At 29.5% G+C, this 17,443-nt stretch overlaps 2 protein-coding genes and 1 pseudogene across 4 annotated transcripts; 2 read left to right on the top strand and 1 right to left on the bottom strand.

The window, feature by feature from the left end:
* Window positions 1-3,246: 3,246 nt before the first annotated feature.
* On the top strand, window positions 3,247-5,824 carry LOC149878423 (uncharacterized; annotated as a pseudogene).
* Window positions 5,825-11,877: 6,053 nt separating this feature from the next.
* Window positions 11,878-12,907, top strand: LOC149878422 (uncharacterized). 2 transcript variants are annotated; one of them, XM_090073269.1, is made up of 4 exons: window positions 11,878-11,946; window positions 12,088-12,201; window positions 12,490-12,603; window positions 12,727-12,907. In XM_090073269.1, exons 1-4 carry the CDS (start codon window positions 11,893-11,895, stop codon window positions 12,889-12,891), a joined length of 447 nt encoding a protein of 148 aa, XP_089929395.1. In that variant the 5' UTR covers window positions 11,878-11,892; the 3' UTR covers window positions 12,892-12,907. The 2 variants fall into 2 exon arrangements, with proteins under 2 accessions (XP_089929395.1, XP_089929396.1); XM_090073270.1 differs by having other exon boundaries at window positions 11,888-11,946; window positions 12,062-12,201.
* A 2,402-nt stretch (window positions 12,908-15,309) lies between these two features.
* On the bottom strand, window positions 15,310-17,433 carry LOC145193118 (serine/arginine-rich splicing factor 1-like). 2 transcript variants are annotated; one of them, XM_090072712.1, is made up of 4 exons: window positions 17,208-17,433; window positions 16,693-17,062; window positions 15,888-16,045; window positions 15,310-15,608 (listed from the first exon to the last, which is right to left on the bottom strand). In XM_090072712.1, exons 1-4 carry the CDS (start codon window positions 17,405-17,407, stop codon window positions 15,521-15,523), a joined length of 816 nt encoding a protein of 271 aa, XP_089928838.1. In that variant the 5' UTR covers window positions 17,408-17,433; the 3' UTR covers window positions 15,310-15,520. The 2 variants fall into 2 exon arrangements, 1 of the variants encoding a protein (XP_089928838.1); XR_016447559.1 differs by lacking the exon at window positions 15,310-15,608 and adding an exon at window positions 16,316-16,513.
* Between the last annotated feature and the right edge of the window lie 10 nt (window positions 17,434-17,443).

Below are 17,443 nucleotides of genomic sequence, written 5' to 3'. Positions count from 1 at the left end.
ACTGTCTTCTCTTCTTTTTTGAGCTTTTTATAGTTTTCGGTTGTTTACCGTTTTGATACTTATTCATCATTTATTTATATGACAGGTTGAATAAGTTTCCGTGCGTACTTCTTTTCTTGGTTGTTGTTATTTTTTGTTTTTCTTTTCGCTTTATCGTTTATTCATATGACAAATTCAATAAGTCTCTATGCGTACTTCTTTTCTTGGTTGTTGTTGCTTTTTACTTTTCTTTTCGCTTTATCATCTTATTCATATGACAAATTCAATAAGTCTCTGTGTGTACGTCTTTTCTTGGTTGTTGTTGTTTTTACTTTTCTTTTCGGTATATCGTCTATTCATTTGACAAATTCAATAATTCTCTGCGTGTACGTCTTTTCTTGGTTGTTGTTACTTTTTACTCTTCTTTTCGCTTTATCATCTTATTCATATGAGAAATTCAATAAGTCTCCGTGCGTACTTTTTTGTTGGTTGACTCACTCTTTTTTCGTTCGAATATTATATGCTTGAGTCGGGTAAAACTTAAAGATAATGTTTACAATTTTATCATTTTCCCTCCTCACAGTATACTAAGATTTTCCCTTTAATTTAAAATGTAACTTACACTGTTTTGCTTTTAAATAATAAATAATTAGCAAATGTCAGTAACGGAGCAGACATTGTCACATAAATTAAATTTTTTATGTCATTAAATTTGGCTAATATACTTAACATGTAGGCTGTATTTATAGTACCCAGTATATTTCTTTAGAAAAATAGAATTTGTTACAAAAATAATAATAATTCACAGATGTAGTTACACTTATGTTACGGTAACGGAGTGGAAAAAATTATTGGGCCTCATTACTTGATGATATCCAAAAACATTTAAAAAGCAGATTCGTGCAAAACCAAATCTATTTTGTACATCCCTAATGATAAAATTTACCATACTTGTTAAAATTTTATAGATTGTCCAAACTTTATTTTCATGCAACATTAGTTAGCGACAAAATCGTCTTATGAGAAATTGACTCAGAAATGCTTTTATATATAATAACAATATGCACGCAAGAGTGATTTAAAAGAAAAAAAGAAATTTTGAAAGTTATAGTGGAATAAAAATAATATTGTAATGGTATTGTAATGGGGCGCTAGTGCACTTTCGCACCCCCCCCCCCCTTTTTTTATTGCAGATTATGATAGAGAATTTTATGCTGATTCAGAAAAATATAAAAACATGGACCTGAAAATCAACGGAAAGTGCTCTAATTCGAAGTCAAAGTTGTAAAAAATCCCACTAAAAACCCTAATATTCGCCATTTTGAGAATAATAAGTTAATGAGCTTACAAAAGCAAATACGTTAATAGCATGGTTTTTACATTAAAAAAGTCGTTAAAGTATGTTTTTCCGAAGTGTCTTCGTAGAGCGCAAAGCGCTCTACATAGCCATAAGCTACTCAGAGCGCAATATTGTACACGCATGCGCAATTATTTTATTATAACAGTACGATTTATATTTCACAATAAAGCTGGTTGGATAGGCGGCAAGGGTCAAGGTAAGGGTTAGAGATGGGGATAGGGATGGGGATAGGGATAGGGATAGGGATAGGGATAGGGATAGGGATAGGGATAGGGATAGGGATAGGGATAGGGATAGGGATAGGGATAGGGATAGGGATAGGGATAGGGATAGGGATAGGGATAGGGATAGGGATAGGGATAGGGATAGGGATAGGGATAGGGATAGGGATAGGGATAGGGATAGGGATAGGGATAGGGATAGGGATAGGGATAGGGATAGGGATAGGGATAGGGATAGGGATAGGGATATCTGAAAAGTTTATTTGTGAAGTTGATGACTATGATATTGATAATGTTGTTGAATTTGATATCGGAGTTTTCTGACAACTTTTTTGATGATTCTTTCTTTCTGACAGTTGTGTGACTTTAAACAATCTACCACAACCTTGCTTGCATACTTCTTGCAAATTTTCTATCCTTTCAATTACATTGGTTGATGAAATTAACCCACCACTTGGAATTGAAATAGAACATTTAGGGCATTTTGTTTTTGATATTAGTTTGCCAGTGATAAGTGGTAATAGACATGGTGAGCAGAATGAATGAAGACAGTTTTTTATAATAATCGGTTTATGCATAATGTCATTGCAAAGAGTACACACATAAAGATGCACTTGAGGGTTTAAGATGCAGCTAATATCTTGCAGTTTAAGATTAAATTTTGCTTGAGGTAAAAGTTTAGATTGTATGTTATTTGTTTTATGTCTAGTCCAAATATTTTCACTATAACTAATACTTAAAGGTCTTCCACTTATCTTCTTCTTTTTTTTTTCTTCCTTTATTGGCTTTGAAGCAAACACATTCAGTTGCATTGCAATTTTCAGGCCAAGATCTTAATTTTATTTCAGTGTTTGAACCTTTTTCAATATTTCTTAATATTGAAAAGGGTGGTCCTTATCGATTCGGATAAAAAAACAAAACTCTATTCTAAAAATATGTTTTGTTAAAAGAACACTATCATTATCTAGACTTTCTCCACATATACTGCATAATTTTTTTAGTTTGGTTTCATGAGACTCAGTCATTTTTACGTGTTTTTTTATTGCTAAAATATAAGATTTGATGTACAAAATTTTTAAACTTAAAAAAGTAACCGGACTCTGATTTTTTTTTTATTATAAAGTTAAAACCATCTTTTTTTTAAATATATATAGCTTTAAAGCATAAAAGTTCTAATAAACGCTTAATTGTTATGTTTTAGTAGTAAGGATGACCATAAAATAATTTCCGACTTTCCTGCGTATTTTATCACATAAAAATTAATAAATTTAAGTATTTCAAATAAAGTATGTTTTTCTTGGCCACATATTTTATCAGTTTATAAATTTATATTTGGTATATACATCTTCAAAGCAATGATATGACCTTTTTTATTAGGTTACGGTAAAAGACCATTACAAAAAAAAATCAAAATTTCGATGTTATTGTTGTTTTTAAAATAGCGCATGCGCATCATAAATGTCCGCAAATGCTTAAAATTAAACCACCGTGTTCTAGATTAAGAAAGTAAATTACTTTTCTGAAGTAGTCCTAGTTACTAACCATCACTTGTTACAAATCATCACTTAAGTTACAAATCATCACTTAAGTTACAAAATTAAAAAGCTGGTTAACTTAAAACATGTTGCGTTCAGTCGATAACTACAACTGGCTTTCTTCAAAAAGACATGAAAGTTGGGATAATAAATGTCTTTAACTAGAATAGCGACAAAGTGAGTTTTTTTCAGTGGTAGAGTTTTTCAACCAATTTTTAGCTAGCGATTTTCTTTTATTTTTTTGTTAGATTATCTTTAGATTTGGGTTTACACTTTGTTAAAATCTTCTTGTACACTTTGTGTACATCAGTAACTTCAGGGTAAAATTTTTTACACCTTCAGTTTTTTTTTTATATAATATTTTAATTATAATTTGTGAGCATAATTGGTCATATAGCTCTTGATACAGGCTTTCTTTAAGCGTTGACTGGTATTTTCTATTCAGTGTGCTAAACCCACAGATAAAAGTTGCCTATCTTTTACTATTTTCGTTCATTTTACACACGAAGCAAAATTATATGCTCGAAAAACTGCTACCATACTAAGAGAAAATGTTAAGAATAACTCCGGTTCTGAAAGTGAATTGATCATCATTATCAGATTTATCAAGAAAGTGATACCAATATAGTAGAAGGGGAAAATGATACCAATATAGTAGAAGGGGAAAATGATACCAATATAGTAGAAGGGGAAAATGATACCAATATAGTAGAAGGGGAAAATGATACCAATATAGTAGAAGGGGAAAATGATACCAATATAGTAGAAGGGGAAAATGATACCAATATAGTAGAAGGGGAAAATGATACCAATATAGTAGAAGAAAAGACGACGAAAGCAGCTCAACCGAAAGTGAGTTGTCAAAATCATTTAAAAAACCGAAAATTAAAAAGAAATCAAGAGTGGCTCAAAAAAAAAAAAAAGAACAGTAAAAAATCGAACTGGTGTTGGTAATCAAAAAAATCAGGCCTCGAATTAGTGTAGAAAAATCTTATCGCGAAAATTTTTCATCTTAAATAAAAATATGTACAGAATATATATAATTTTTAAACAACATTATGTTATATTTACCTATGTAATACATAATTATAATGTACCTGTTTTGCAGCTTTTAAAATCTAATGGTTAGATTTTCTTTAAAATCAATGAACTTAATTTAATCGCTGATTACTTCTTTCTTCATTTTTCCTTACGATTATATTAAATAGTTACTTTAAACAACAACTGTTCAAATAGAGTCATTTACGATAACTTGATTGTGGTGTTGAATAAAAAAAAAAAAAAAACACTCGCAATTAAATGTTAAAATAAACTTTTCAAATCACACCCATTTTCATATTTTCCGAATATGAAGCTGAACTTAATATTGTTTGTTGCTGAATTGGAGTTGCCTCTTTATGCTGCACGCTACTCAAAAGTAACGACCAGCGAGTCTCTTTATCTAGATTGTGCCGGTGTCACGTTAAATAAGTAGCCCGTTAAAAAAGTAGACAGATAGCTCTGCGCATGCGATAAGCATATGATGTTAAGTTTCCATTAGGTAGGTGAAATCTATCGTTAAATAAGTAGCCTTGTTCCGTTAGGTAAATCTTCAAAGTTACTTAAATTTCTAATTTATTAGTCAAAATTTCTGTTGAAGATATTAAATAATATTTCTCTGATGTAAGGACGAAATATTACAAATCAGAGCGTCAATCTTTTTTAAAGTATGCAAAAAAATTCAAACTATGTGGTATGTAAACATTACATTATACTTTGTTGAATAAGTAATTATTATCATTGAATTAAATCTAAATTTTTACATACTTTAGATGGTAAATTGTATTATTTATAAAGCCTTACATATCAGAAAAACAAGCATTGTCCACCCAATTGATTTTAAAAGAGCATGATTATTGTCTTAAATAGACTAAACAATTAATTGAAAAAGATGATTTAAAAATAATTTTAAAAAAATCCAGCAAGAGAAAGCATCAACTTCTCTAACTGACGCAAGTATATCAAAATCCATAACATTAGTTTTTCCTGCAATTTCTGTAGATAATCATTTTTATTCAACATTATCAGTGCAGTCAGTCAAGCTGTGCATAGATGTTTTTAAACATCCATCTTGTGTGCTTAGTGATACTTTAATTGATATTGCACAAAGCTTTATTTCAAACCAGTTTCCTGAAGTAGGTGGATTTCAAAGTTCTTGGATTTTTAATTCAAAAAACTTTGGTGGTTATCTTATTTCTAGAAAGTTTGTTCAGATACTTAATGTTAGAAATTCGCATTGGGTTCTAATAAGTAGTTTAACATCTGAAAATGGTTCTAATTCTGTTCAGTATTATGATTCACTGTTTACTAGATTTAATAAAAGCACTGTTCCATTACTGGTACACAGAGTTGCACGATCGTTGTTAATAAATGAATGTATTTCTTCTTTAAATGTGGAGGTCATAAGATGTCAAAAGCAAGACAATGGAAATGATTGTGGGCTTTATGCTATTGCAAATGCTACTGCTTTATGAAATGGTTTTGACTCAAGTTTAATTATCTGTGATAAAAATATTATGAGGTCTCATTTCCTGCAGTGTATTGAGAGAAAAAAAATGGAGATGTTTCCTTACATTTCTTTATCATATGGTAAAAAAGTATGCTCATTATCATTTCAATGTGATAATTTCTGTCACTGTAATAATAATTTTTTAAAAACCTTAATAAAATTTAGATATTTGATTTGTTAATTTTTGTTTTGTGAGCATGACTTGAAATCTTTTTGTTAAATACATAAAAATATTTTCTTAACAAAAACTCATTTTAAACAAAAACTAGATTAGAGTTATAAGTTGTAGAGATACAACAAGTAGAGTTACAAGTAGCCCACCCAACATGAGACAACTTTAAGACGTATGTAACTTATCTTTAACTCGTCTAGACGTCTGCAACTAGTTAAAGACGTGTTTATGACGGCTTTTCCACACCTCATTAAGACGTCTTCCGACAACCAGTTTAAGACATCCGCAAGACATCTAAACAAGACGTCTCATAGAATAACCAGTTTAAGACGTCCGTAAGACATCTTATCAAGACGTCTTAAACTGTAATAAGTTGCACGTCCACTCTTATACGTCCATGCTTTAATTCCTTCCTTAATTGCTTTTTTAATTACCGTCTTTATATCCGTTTACGGAAGAATGACAAGAATTGTGTGGTTTAAAGTTATTCGGTCTGACAATAAAATCAGTTGAACACACTGTTAAAGTTAGAACTTTAACAGTGTGTTCTCTGTGATGCTCCAGCAAGATCATTTTTAAAATGGACTGTTGTTTATACTGGATATTATTCTTGTGAAAGGGTGCATTATCAAAGGCTCTTGGGAAGGAAGAGCAGTAATGATGTTTAAAATAGTTTAATGAAGAACAAGAATTTCGCAAGCGGACAGATTACGATTTTAGTTGCCAGTCGTATAAGTAGCATCAAAAATATAGTCTCCTCTTATAGCTACTGGTATTATATATGTTTCCGGATTTCTGCTTTGACTATATGCAAAAGACCAACTAATAGTTCAAAGGAATTTTGAACTACTTCCGTAAAGGGCCTATGGTTAGGTTATTACAAGCACATATTTTAGAGATTTCTGAGAAACTAATCGAATTTAGAAATTAAATTGTTCGCTAATGATAAATTTCAACATGGATAGACAGAGAGGCGGATAGACAAATTTTAACCCACCTTTATATTATAAATGTATAATTGGTAAGTGTCTTCTAACGCTGCTTTCCAAAAAAACAATGATTTTCTTGACCTATTATTGCTTCATTAATTTTCTCTTTTTTGCGGCTGTCCGAAAGACATATCCAAAGGATTCGGAGAAGACAGTCCGTAAATTTATTCAGGGTGTGTTAAAAAACGCACCAGCATCACGAAAATATTAATAAAATTTTATAATCATGTACTCTTTTTTTGTGGATGCGAACTGATGCGATGCTGATATCCAGCCTAGTGTTTGTTATACTTAATTGTCAATGAAAGCCGCATTTATGTTTAAAGCAACCTGGCCATTTTTTAAAACATGAACTGTATAGTTATGGCAAGTTTAAAAAATCTATTCGCTAACTTTAACATAGAATCTAATCAAAAAAAATTTTTTAATAACAACAGCGTCGTGCTAAGGGCGCAACAATATTTGTAATGAGGTGATACATAAAGGTCGCAAATCTCTATAGTACAGCAGCTTTTTTTAAAAATAATCAGGATTTTGTTGTTAATACAAGTATATTTTTAAGTTAAATGATAGCGATTTATTATTTCATTATAATTGATTTATAATTAATCAATTATTAGAAAATAATAAATTTACAACAAATTTACCAATTCTTTTTGTAAAATTAGTTGTTAATATAGGTTAACAGGTCTAAAAGTCCTGTAGTTAATTGGCAGCGTAGTTGGCAGCGAACGTGTTAACATAAATACACTGAACAAATCATATCTTCTACTTTCTTTAGTGAAATACGCTTAGCCATAAAAACCTAAAATAAGAAATCTTCAATAACAAACCAACAAGAGCTTACTCTGGCCTTAATACAGTTGGATGACAAAAAAAACAGTTGACTACTTAATTTCATTCAGCAAAGATAAAAAATAAATTAAAAAATTTCTTGTGGGTTGTAAAAATAACGAGTTATGTTAAAAGTACAATATAGGCATCGGTACAATATTAGCAACCTTACCCTATTAACTTTTTGTTTTTCGTTTTTTAGAATAAATGTAATAAAATAAAAATTCTCAGTAAAACTAAGTACAAATTTTAATTTTAATTTGTTTAAATTTATTTTGTTTAATAAAAGTAAAGAAAAAGTACTTGTTTGCTTGTGCAGAAATCTCAAGTTTCAAATAGTTAGCATTTGTTATATAATTTATGTACCTTTTAGTTCTTAACTACCCAATGCTGTGTGCTAGAAGGTTAATAACACAGCAGCATGGTAGGCAGCTGATTTTATCTTTAAGATAAAATATTTTTTTAGGCATTAGTTCATGAGATAGGCACTAAAAAATTATAAATGCTGCAAGAACTATTAGCTGAGCGCTGTGATTACACACAACACAGAGGTTCCTTCTAGAGTTATTTTATATATATATATATATATATATATATATATATATATATATATATATATATATATATATATATATATATATATATATATATATATATATATATCATATCTTCATATCATATCATAAAAATATTTTTGATTGGTTTTTGAATAGGATAAGTTTTGTTTATTGCTTCCTAAGCTTTTTTCCAGTTATTTTGGCAGTTTGTTTTTTACCCAGGTGATAAATATATTTTTGCTTAGTTTTCTGAAATAAGTTTAATCAGTGCAAATAAATGGTTATCAGTTATAGCTGAGTCAAACATATGAGAAGTTTGTTCATTAAATATTTTTGAGTAATCAACTGATCTCAAAACAGCCCTAGAAATGGCATTTTGAATTCCTATTTCAATTGGAAGGTTGCCATTTATTGAGGCAAGCAACCTTTGGAAACATCTTTCAGTTTCTTCGTATATGATAGCAACACTTTTAGTTGGTTTAATTAAACCTTCTCTGTCTTTGAATTTTAAAAAACTGGTTTGTTCGAAATGATAAGAAAGTACTAATGCATTCGAACATTTAATGCAGATGGTTTATTGTAAATTTACGTATCATAAATATTTTGATAAGATACATAATGTTGATAATGTTTGATAACATACAAAATGTATGTTATCAAAACATTCCCTTAATGATTTGTTTTGAATAACAAGTTAAAATCAATTGACTCAATTATTGAGAGCTGAAATATTACAAAGAATAATACATAAGTAAAATAACATATATTAAAAAATAATATTTTGTACTTAATATTTTTATTAAATACTATATCCATTCATTACATATATGTAATGAATGGATATAGTATTTAATAAAAATATTGATATAAATAAGCATTAAATAATCCTAGAAGGAACCCCTGAGTTGTGTGTACTCACAGCACTCAGCTAATAGTTCATGCAGCATGTACATATCTGGTATCTTGCTACAAAAATTGAAAATATAAAATTTGTCAAAGTTGTAAGTAGACACCACTGCCGCTTACCATACAGTCATGTTATCAACCTTCTACCACACTGCATTGGGTAACTAAGAACTAAAAGGTACATAGATTATGCATAAATATTATTTAATCGTAAATTGCACTTAAAAGGTATATCGAATATTTTGTACCTTAGTATCAAAATAATTACTTTAGTTGTCTGATTTTTTTAGAAATCATTTCATTTCTTTAAAGCCATTAAAACTTTATTTCATAGTCTAGTTTTTCTTTCAAAACTCTATTTATCTTCTTTAATATTTCTGTAAAAAGCCTTATAAAATGTACATCAATCACCGCTAGGAGCTCCGATCGCCGCCATCTTGGGAGGCCAATTTTGGCTTCATTTTTTTTTTAAAAAGGAAATTGAATACGCTATCCAGTTATATTTTGAAATCAGTGAATAATATCCATTGTCATTACGGTCATAGAGCAATAGGATGGATGAGTCGGTCAGCTGAGTTCTTGTTTCTATCACTCTTTGTTACAGGAATTTGAATATCCTTACATCGATGCTTCTATAAGAATCTGAGTTTGTCCCATTCAATAATCGTCCCATTCATTAAGGTTCTCCCCTACTACTGCATAAATTAATATTTTCACGGAAATAAAACTTGATTTTAATGCCCGACTTCTTTCCGTTAATTTTTCTCACTTTGCGAAATTCGTTGCATTTCTCAAAGATCAAACTTTATCCAATAACAGCTTAATAGTATTTAAATCCGGCAAATTAAGAGAGCCATTCTATATAATTGAGAGCTCTCCTTTGTTTTTTGCGCAAATATTCTTAGCGCAGTTTCAAAGAGTTTTTTTTTTTTTTTTCGAAGGTTCTTTATTTTCTTGACATACAAATCTTTGTCTTATTAAAAGTTTTCATGACAGCAGGGTAGTCTATTCTAAAATATCAAAATGTACTTCTTTTCTCAGAGTTCTCTCGATTTTAATTAAACCATCAACTTTATTGTGACCCAAAAAACTACAAATTAAGGATCGATAAGATTCACCTCCAAGTTTCACAGTTGGAACAATACAGTCCTCCAATCAAGTTTCTCCCTTACGTTGATGAACAAAAACTCTTTGCTTCGATCAAGGAGGTTATTTATTGGCTGCTTTGTTAGCTTCTACTAAAACTAAACAGCTGTAACTTCTGGCCTTGTTGCGTCAGCTTTACTCTTGAGTGTTAATTTCTTTAATTTTTTCATTTGTGGAACTTTAAGTAAAAAAATAAATCTCTGGAAATATGAGATCGTCCTTGGATAATAATCAACACTTTTGATCTAGATTTAGAAGTGCAATGTTTGGTTGTTATTATTAGGGTTAGGACTATTGTAATTGTAATGAAAACAATAACAGTAACAATAATTATTGTTATTGTATTAATTCTGTAATAAAATAAAAATAAATTTTGTATTGCAATTAATCTTGTAAAACAATAACAATATCTGAAAAAAAAGTGTATTGTAATGACCCACAACAATAACAATAAATATTGTATTGTAATTCGTCTTTGTAATACAATAACAATACATTGTTATTGTAATAAAAAAAATTATTTTATTGTCAAAGTTTAATAAATGTTTTAATAGTCCAGTTGCCGACTATATACTCTTGTATCCTTGAAATAGGGTACAACTAATATTTAATGATTGATTCTATTTTACTGAAACATAATGGTAAATTGGGCAACTTTAAATAGTAAGGGTATCATCAGACAGACAATATTTTGCGGTCATTTAGAGCTTAGAAATACATAACAAGATAGGTGATACGAAATCTAAATATGATCCGAAGGTGATCAAGATTAATACCGATTGCGTATTATATTATATTTTGAAGATCAACACCGCATTTGTTACTTTTTAATCAACATATAAAGCATAATATTTTTACCCCATTTACACAATTTTAATCGGTTAAAATAGATAACTTGGTTTTTTAATGATCATCATAAGTAGGTGTGCTATATATGACACACTCATGGTAATTTGTCACCACAACCACGCATAATTATAGGATCGGCATGTCCAAGTTACAAAAATAATTTTAACGTAAACTTCTTCTGATCAAAATATGTAAAAAATAAAATTTGCAATATATTTCAAATCCGTAAATAAAAAAAAGCAAAAATAATAGTAAACTCGTCAGAGATGAATATAAATACGTTAAAATACGTTAGCTTTTCTACTTTATTATAAAGTAATACACTACAATAGTTATTGTATTGTTTTCATCAAAACAATACAATAATTATTGTAATTTTTATTCATTAAAACAAAACAATACAATAGTTCTCGAATTTTATTGTAATGTTAGAAAAAAAAAAACAGTACAATACTTATTGTAATTGTTTTTCATCACAGCAATACAATACCAAAACAAAATTTTTTTATTGTTTCTATTACAATATTTTTGTTAATACTACAATACAATGTTATTGTATTGTAATGTGTAATTGTATTTAATTTTTACAATTTCAATTACAATAGTCCTAACACTTAGTTATTATCATAATGTTGAGTTTTCAACTTAATACATTATTCTTAATATTATGATTGTCACATAATCATCATTATGTTTGTTAAAAGTGTCTTTAATATAAATTGTGTTAAGAAACTCCATTATTAAATAACTTTACATTGCAATGACCTCTAAAGACAAAATGAATGTCGTTAAAAAAATGCCAACATACACTCCGGAAGAAATTAAAAACCAATGGAAAGAAATAGTAGCGGTATAAAACCGTTTTTATAAATTCACATTTTTTAAAAATAACATTTAGAATGTGAAAAAAGTAAACCATAATGTATTTTAAAAAATTTCAACTTTCTGATCTTCTGTCTTAACAGTATTTTTATAATAATTTCGCAACAAGAGTCAACGTTTGATCCATGCAAACCACATTTCTTCGAAAAATGAACGTTTTGAAATGGAAAAGATTAAAAGAAACTTCTCAAATTATAATTCTTATTTCAACAACAAAAAGCATGTAAGTTAAAAAGTATTATAAAAAAATAATTAAAACCAAAGTGTATTTTAAATTTTTTTTTATAACGCGATAATATTTACAATTTGTTTAGTAAATTTTTTTTATGGGAAAAAAATTTTAGAAACTTTTTAGATCAAGAAAAATTATTCATTCCTAAATAAGCAACATAACACTTTCCTAAATAAGCAACATATTATAACATTTTGCAAAAATATGCTTAAAGAAAAACCCAATTGTTTTATGCGATTTTATTCACCAACTATTTTAATTTTTATTTTTTCCATGAAGCAATTTGCTTTATCGACATACGATCGTCTTTTTCACGATCCAACAAACAAGGAATCCAACAAACAAGATCAAGATAATTCGAGTGATGCATTTGGCATAAATTCTAATGCTGAAGTAAATATTATTTGGCCATCGACGTTCAGTTCGGTTTATTGGTTCAGTTTTTAACTATGATTTTCATTTAACTTTTGTAGATAAGTCTAATCTTGCGCTACGTTTATTTATTATCAACTTTAGAAATCGGGAAAAATTGTTCCTTTATTGTCATCGTCTGCGTATGGACATCGCCTGCCGCTTGAAGAACCAGTGCGAAAATATTTTCGGGTTGACCTTATGCAACGGGAGTTTTACAGAGAAAATGGAGCAACTAAACCTTTTAATAGCCATCAGGAAGAGATGTAGACTTTAAATTAGATTTTAAAGTTTAATAATATAATAAAAAAAAAAAACATATTTGTAATTGATGATGGAAAAATAAGAAAATAATTAACACCAACAAAAGTTAACAACAAATCAAGTTCTCATAATTTTAGAATGAAAATGAAATTTTTACAATCTTTATTAGACCACTTCTCCTGAGATCTTCAAAACAACTTCAAAAAATTTCAGATCAATAAAAAAGTTTATACTTCAATATTCAAGCCATTTTTATGTTTCCTGTCTTTACTGTATATTGACATAAACATGGATGCCTAAAGTTGTCTTTTTGCCGAATTTCAAAAACCGATCATTTTTAACTTAACACAAACTACCTACTTGTGTTCATTATATGGAATTTTTTCAAGAACTCTTTGACTCCATTTTACACTCTTTAAGAGATTTCTTGAATTTCCATATTAAATTTAATATTTACTGCTATTGTGAAATAAAATACATTTTAAACCTCTTATTCTTGTGGGGATTTATATGTAAGTCAGAGTGAAAACTTAAACTGTGTTTAGTTAAAAATGTTTCTTTACCAGTCTCAATGCTTTTAAGCCTAATAATTGGCTTTTTCTTAAGGATATAGATCTCTAATCAAGTAAATTTTTGTAACAAAATAGTTAATACGCTTACTCTTTATATCACAACTGGCCTTTATCTATTCGATTCCTTATTAGATGATGTAGCGGTTAGTTCAGAAAAAACACACAAAAACTTTGTTGTCCTAAAAAATCAGGGAGTTTTGCTGACTAACAACCGAAAAAGATAAGTGTTTTAAAGCTGCGGTTAATTCTAACTCATTTTCAAGTTTTTAGAAAATTAGTGTGCACTGACTTTACGACTCTTTTAAGAAATTAAGTGTAACATTATTGACAACCTTATTTGTTAATTTGTTATAAAATTTTTACAATGCTTTAAACAGCAGTATTATCTGCAATCTATCATACAGAGGTTTTTAGTATGATAAGATTTCGAAACTTGAAAACGAAGTGATCTTTGTTTAAGAAAAGTAAAAAAAATTTAATGAAAATTGTGCGAATATTAGCTATATTGTCCTGAAACGAACGCTACCTTAATGGCTTTTTATTACATTAAGCATTTAAACAACAATTTTAATGCAAGTGTACTGGAATAGTAAATATTAACCATCCAGAGCTATAGCGCAGTGGTCCTTTAAGTGCAGCATTTCTACAAATGACGTGAATTCAATTTACAAGAGTTCAGAATCTTTTAAATTAGTAGGATCAATAGGGGAGAGCATTGGTACACAAGCTTATATTCAGCTGTTTTTAATCAATTTCAACTTTTGAATGCAGATACCAAATATTGCTTATAATCACTTCTTCCACAGAAAATATTGTTAGGTTTTAAGCATTTGTTACCTGTAAATTTACCATTTGTTTATTTTGCCGCTGCGTTGATTTTTTTCAAGTTTAACTGTGTAAAGTGAATACGCTATTTTTTAGAGTGTTTTTTGTTTTAAATTTTTGATTTCTTTTTTTGAGTTTTAGGTTCAAACTTAAGTTTGAAGCTAAAACTCAAAAAAAGAAATCAAAAATTAAAATTTTTTAGTATATAAAAAAATGTTTCATTTCGAAGCACTCACTCGAATTGTTACATTGAAATCGGAAAGCATTGGTACAGAATTTTAATACCTGTCCTATAGATTACATAATTACTTGGTACAGTGTGTAAAATATACTTTTTACAATATGGTTCTTATTCTCAAATGCTTTGCTAATACTTTCATACACTTAAATATAGTTAAGTACTAGTTATTTGAATAAATTATGTTTGTTGATGTTATAATGTATTTTGTTGATTTTAGAATCTGTTTTATTTTTTATTCAAATTTAACTTTTTTTTGACGAAATTTTTTACAGTAATAATGTAAACACGCAGTGTCATAATGTCCCCCTTCCCCTATTTAAGAGTATTTTCGCCTTTTTTTCTCGGAAGAGCTACAGTTTGCCGACCATTGCAAGTGATAATACCATTGTCTAATATTAATGCATTTATAATAAACTGTTTGGAACTTTTATAATCTTAATGGGATAGTCCACGTGATATAATCCTAATCTAATCTTTGTAATCTTAATGTAATAACCTGTGAAATCTTTGTAATCCCTGTAATAACTTTTCCGCTAAAATGAAACCACTATTTTGATTGTAACTTTTTATCACTCCATAGTTTTTTTCTTTTATTTAAGAGTTTCGTAATTCATCTTATTTATTTACATAAAAGAAACATCTGTCTCTCGTTATGCCACCATTTTTTCATAATTATTCTCAATATAGCAAATGATTGTGCCTAAGGACCTTTAAGTAGAGAACAAAAAAACGGTACGGTCTCAAAGGATTGACTTCTTACGATGCCTGCTAAGAATATTTCAAAGATTTCCGCTTTAAAATCCTCCACTTAGAGAATTTTACATGTTTTCAAAACAACTCACAAAAAAATAAAAATAAAACACTTAGAATTTACGCTAAACATCACATTTTAGACCTTGCTTTATAAAACTGTATTCCATACAGTGTACTTGATATTCTTATTGTTATTAAAGCAATCGTTATACTACGTGTAGTGATTAACTCATTTCTGTTCGGTTTATCTCCTAGAATCTGAGCGTGATCGGCTTCTTCGACGAATTGGAGATCGACTGCGTGAAAATCTCCGAGGTGACCTACTTCGAGACCTAAAAGAAATTTAAATTTAAAATCCACTTTACTAAAATAAAAAATAAAGGAGATTATTAACAATTTATTTGCATATTTTGTAATGATGTAATGAATTAATTAACAGTAAAGGTAGATGGAACAGAAAATTTAAAGTGAACCACCAAAGCACACTACAGGTTAATATTGAGATTCAAAGCAAAGAATGCTTTTTAAAAGTATGCATGAAATATGCGTAAACAGTTAAAACTAGTATTAGGTATACCGCATTAAACTTTGACAGCATTTAAATCACAAACCTGCTTCGCGAATTCATTCGAGGAGAAGGACTTCTTGTTCTTCGTCTTGGTGAACGACTACCAGAACGTCTGAGAGAACGACTTCTGGAGCGTCTGGCTCCCGGTGATCGGCTGCGCGAATTACCATCGCGTTTCACTCTTACAAAGGTTGTTTCATTCTAAAAATAAGTTACAAACTATTTTTAATATTTTAAAAGCTCTAAAAAATAAAAAACTCTCAAACGCAAGTTCAGTTACCAAAACGAATAAAACCCATCATCCAATCACTTCTTTCAGCGCCACTTAATTTTTTTAAACTTAAAACGCAAGTTTCCCCGGGACATGTAAGTAATGGTAAATAAAATTTCTTTCAAAAATTTATTTGGCATTGCGACAAAAATCTTATCGAAATTAATTTTAGAACATTTAGCGGCCTATACACCACTTACAACTCCCGTAATTTAGTTAGAAAATCCATCCCGGTGGAACAGAAAGTCCTCTGAAAATCCTTGATGTAGAGAGTCCTTTAAAACGCCTCCCTGAAACATCCTCGAGTATTCTAAGGATTGCTGCACGACTCCTGGCTAGATTGTTTCCTTAGTAACTTCAGTCCCGGATAGATTTTTCCTTAGTAACATCTGTTCCGGCTAGATTGAATGATGCAAAAATAAATCAAAACTTGTAGTTTTATGTGATAAAACGAAAATAAATATACCTAATGATTGTGAAACTAAAAAAGATGGCATTTGTCATTCAAAATCTCCTAAATTTTACATAAAAATCAGTTAAAAAAACAAACAAACACAACTTTATCATCGCACTCTACCTCATGAGACTTAAACTTGCTGTCATCCAAATACTTCACAGCCCATTTCATATCTTCATAGTTTGCAAACTCGCACACTGCAGTCCCATCTTTATAAACATCTGCATAAAGTACTTCTCCTGCTTCTCGCATATGGTCTTTCAGGTCTTGCCAGCTTCCAGTAGGTGGCAATCCAGAAACCAAAACCCGATTTTCTGACCGCCTAATTGGTGGACCTCTCCCTCTTCCTCGCACATAACCACCTCCATTACTACTAGATCCAGGCTCTGACCTTTCTCTTCCAGCTGCACTATTACGAGGGAACTGAACTCTGATTCTTTGCCCTTCAAATCTTTCCCCATCTTTACCATAAACTGCATCAGAAGCATCTCTAGAAAGTAATTTAAAATTAAATATATTAACAGAGCAACAAAGGTAACATTAAATCTTTAAAAAGAAAAGGCCACAAAAAGTTTATTTCTATCGTTAATTTTATTAACTTCTTTTATTTTAACTTTCAATAATATAGAGTATACCTAGGATCTTCAAATTCTAAGAAAGCAAATGCTGGATCAAATCTATTGTGAATATCAATTGCTTTTATCGGTCCATATTTATCAAATAGATCTTCTATGTCTCTATTTTTTACAAACTGAGGAAGGTTTCCAACATAGACGCGACATTCAGAGGATGTAGACTTAATTAACCGAGACATAATTATGTGGCTAATAAACATAAAAAAAGTTATTGAGCATCTAAATAAACTTCACAC

This window comes from Hydra viridissima, unplaced genomic scaffold (assembly GCF_058129835.1).
Source record: "Hydra viridissima isolate aposymbiotic clone 2 unplaced genomic scaffold, HvirCarnegie_v1 scaffold_15, whole genome shotgun sequence".
Classification (NCBI taxonomy): Eukaryota; Metazoa; Cnidaria; class Hydrozoa; order Anthoathecata; family Hydridae; genus Hydra; species Hydra viridissima.
This window is presented reverse-complemented; position numbering and strand designations above follow the sequence as displayed.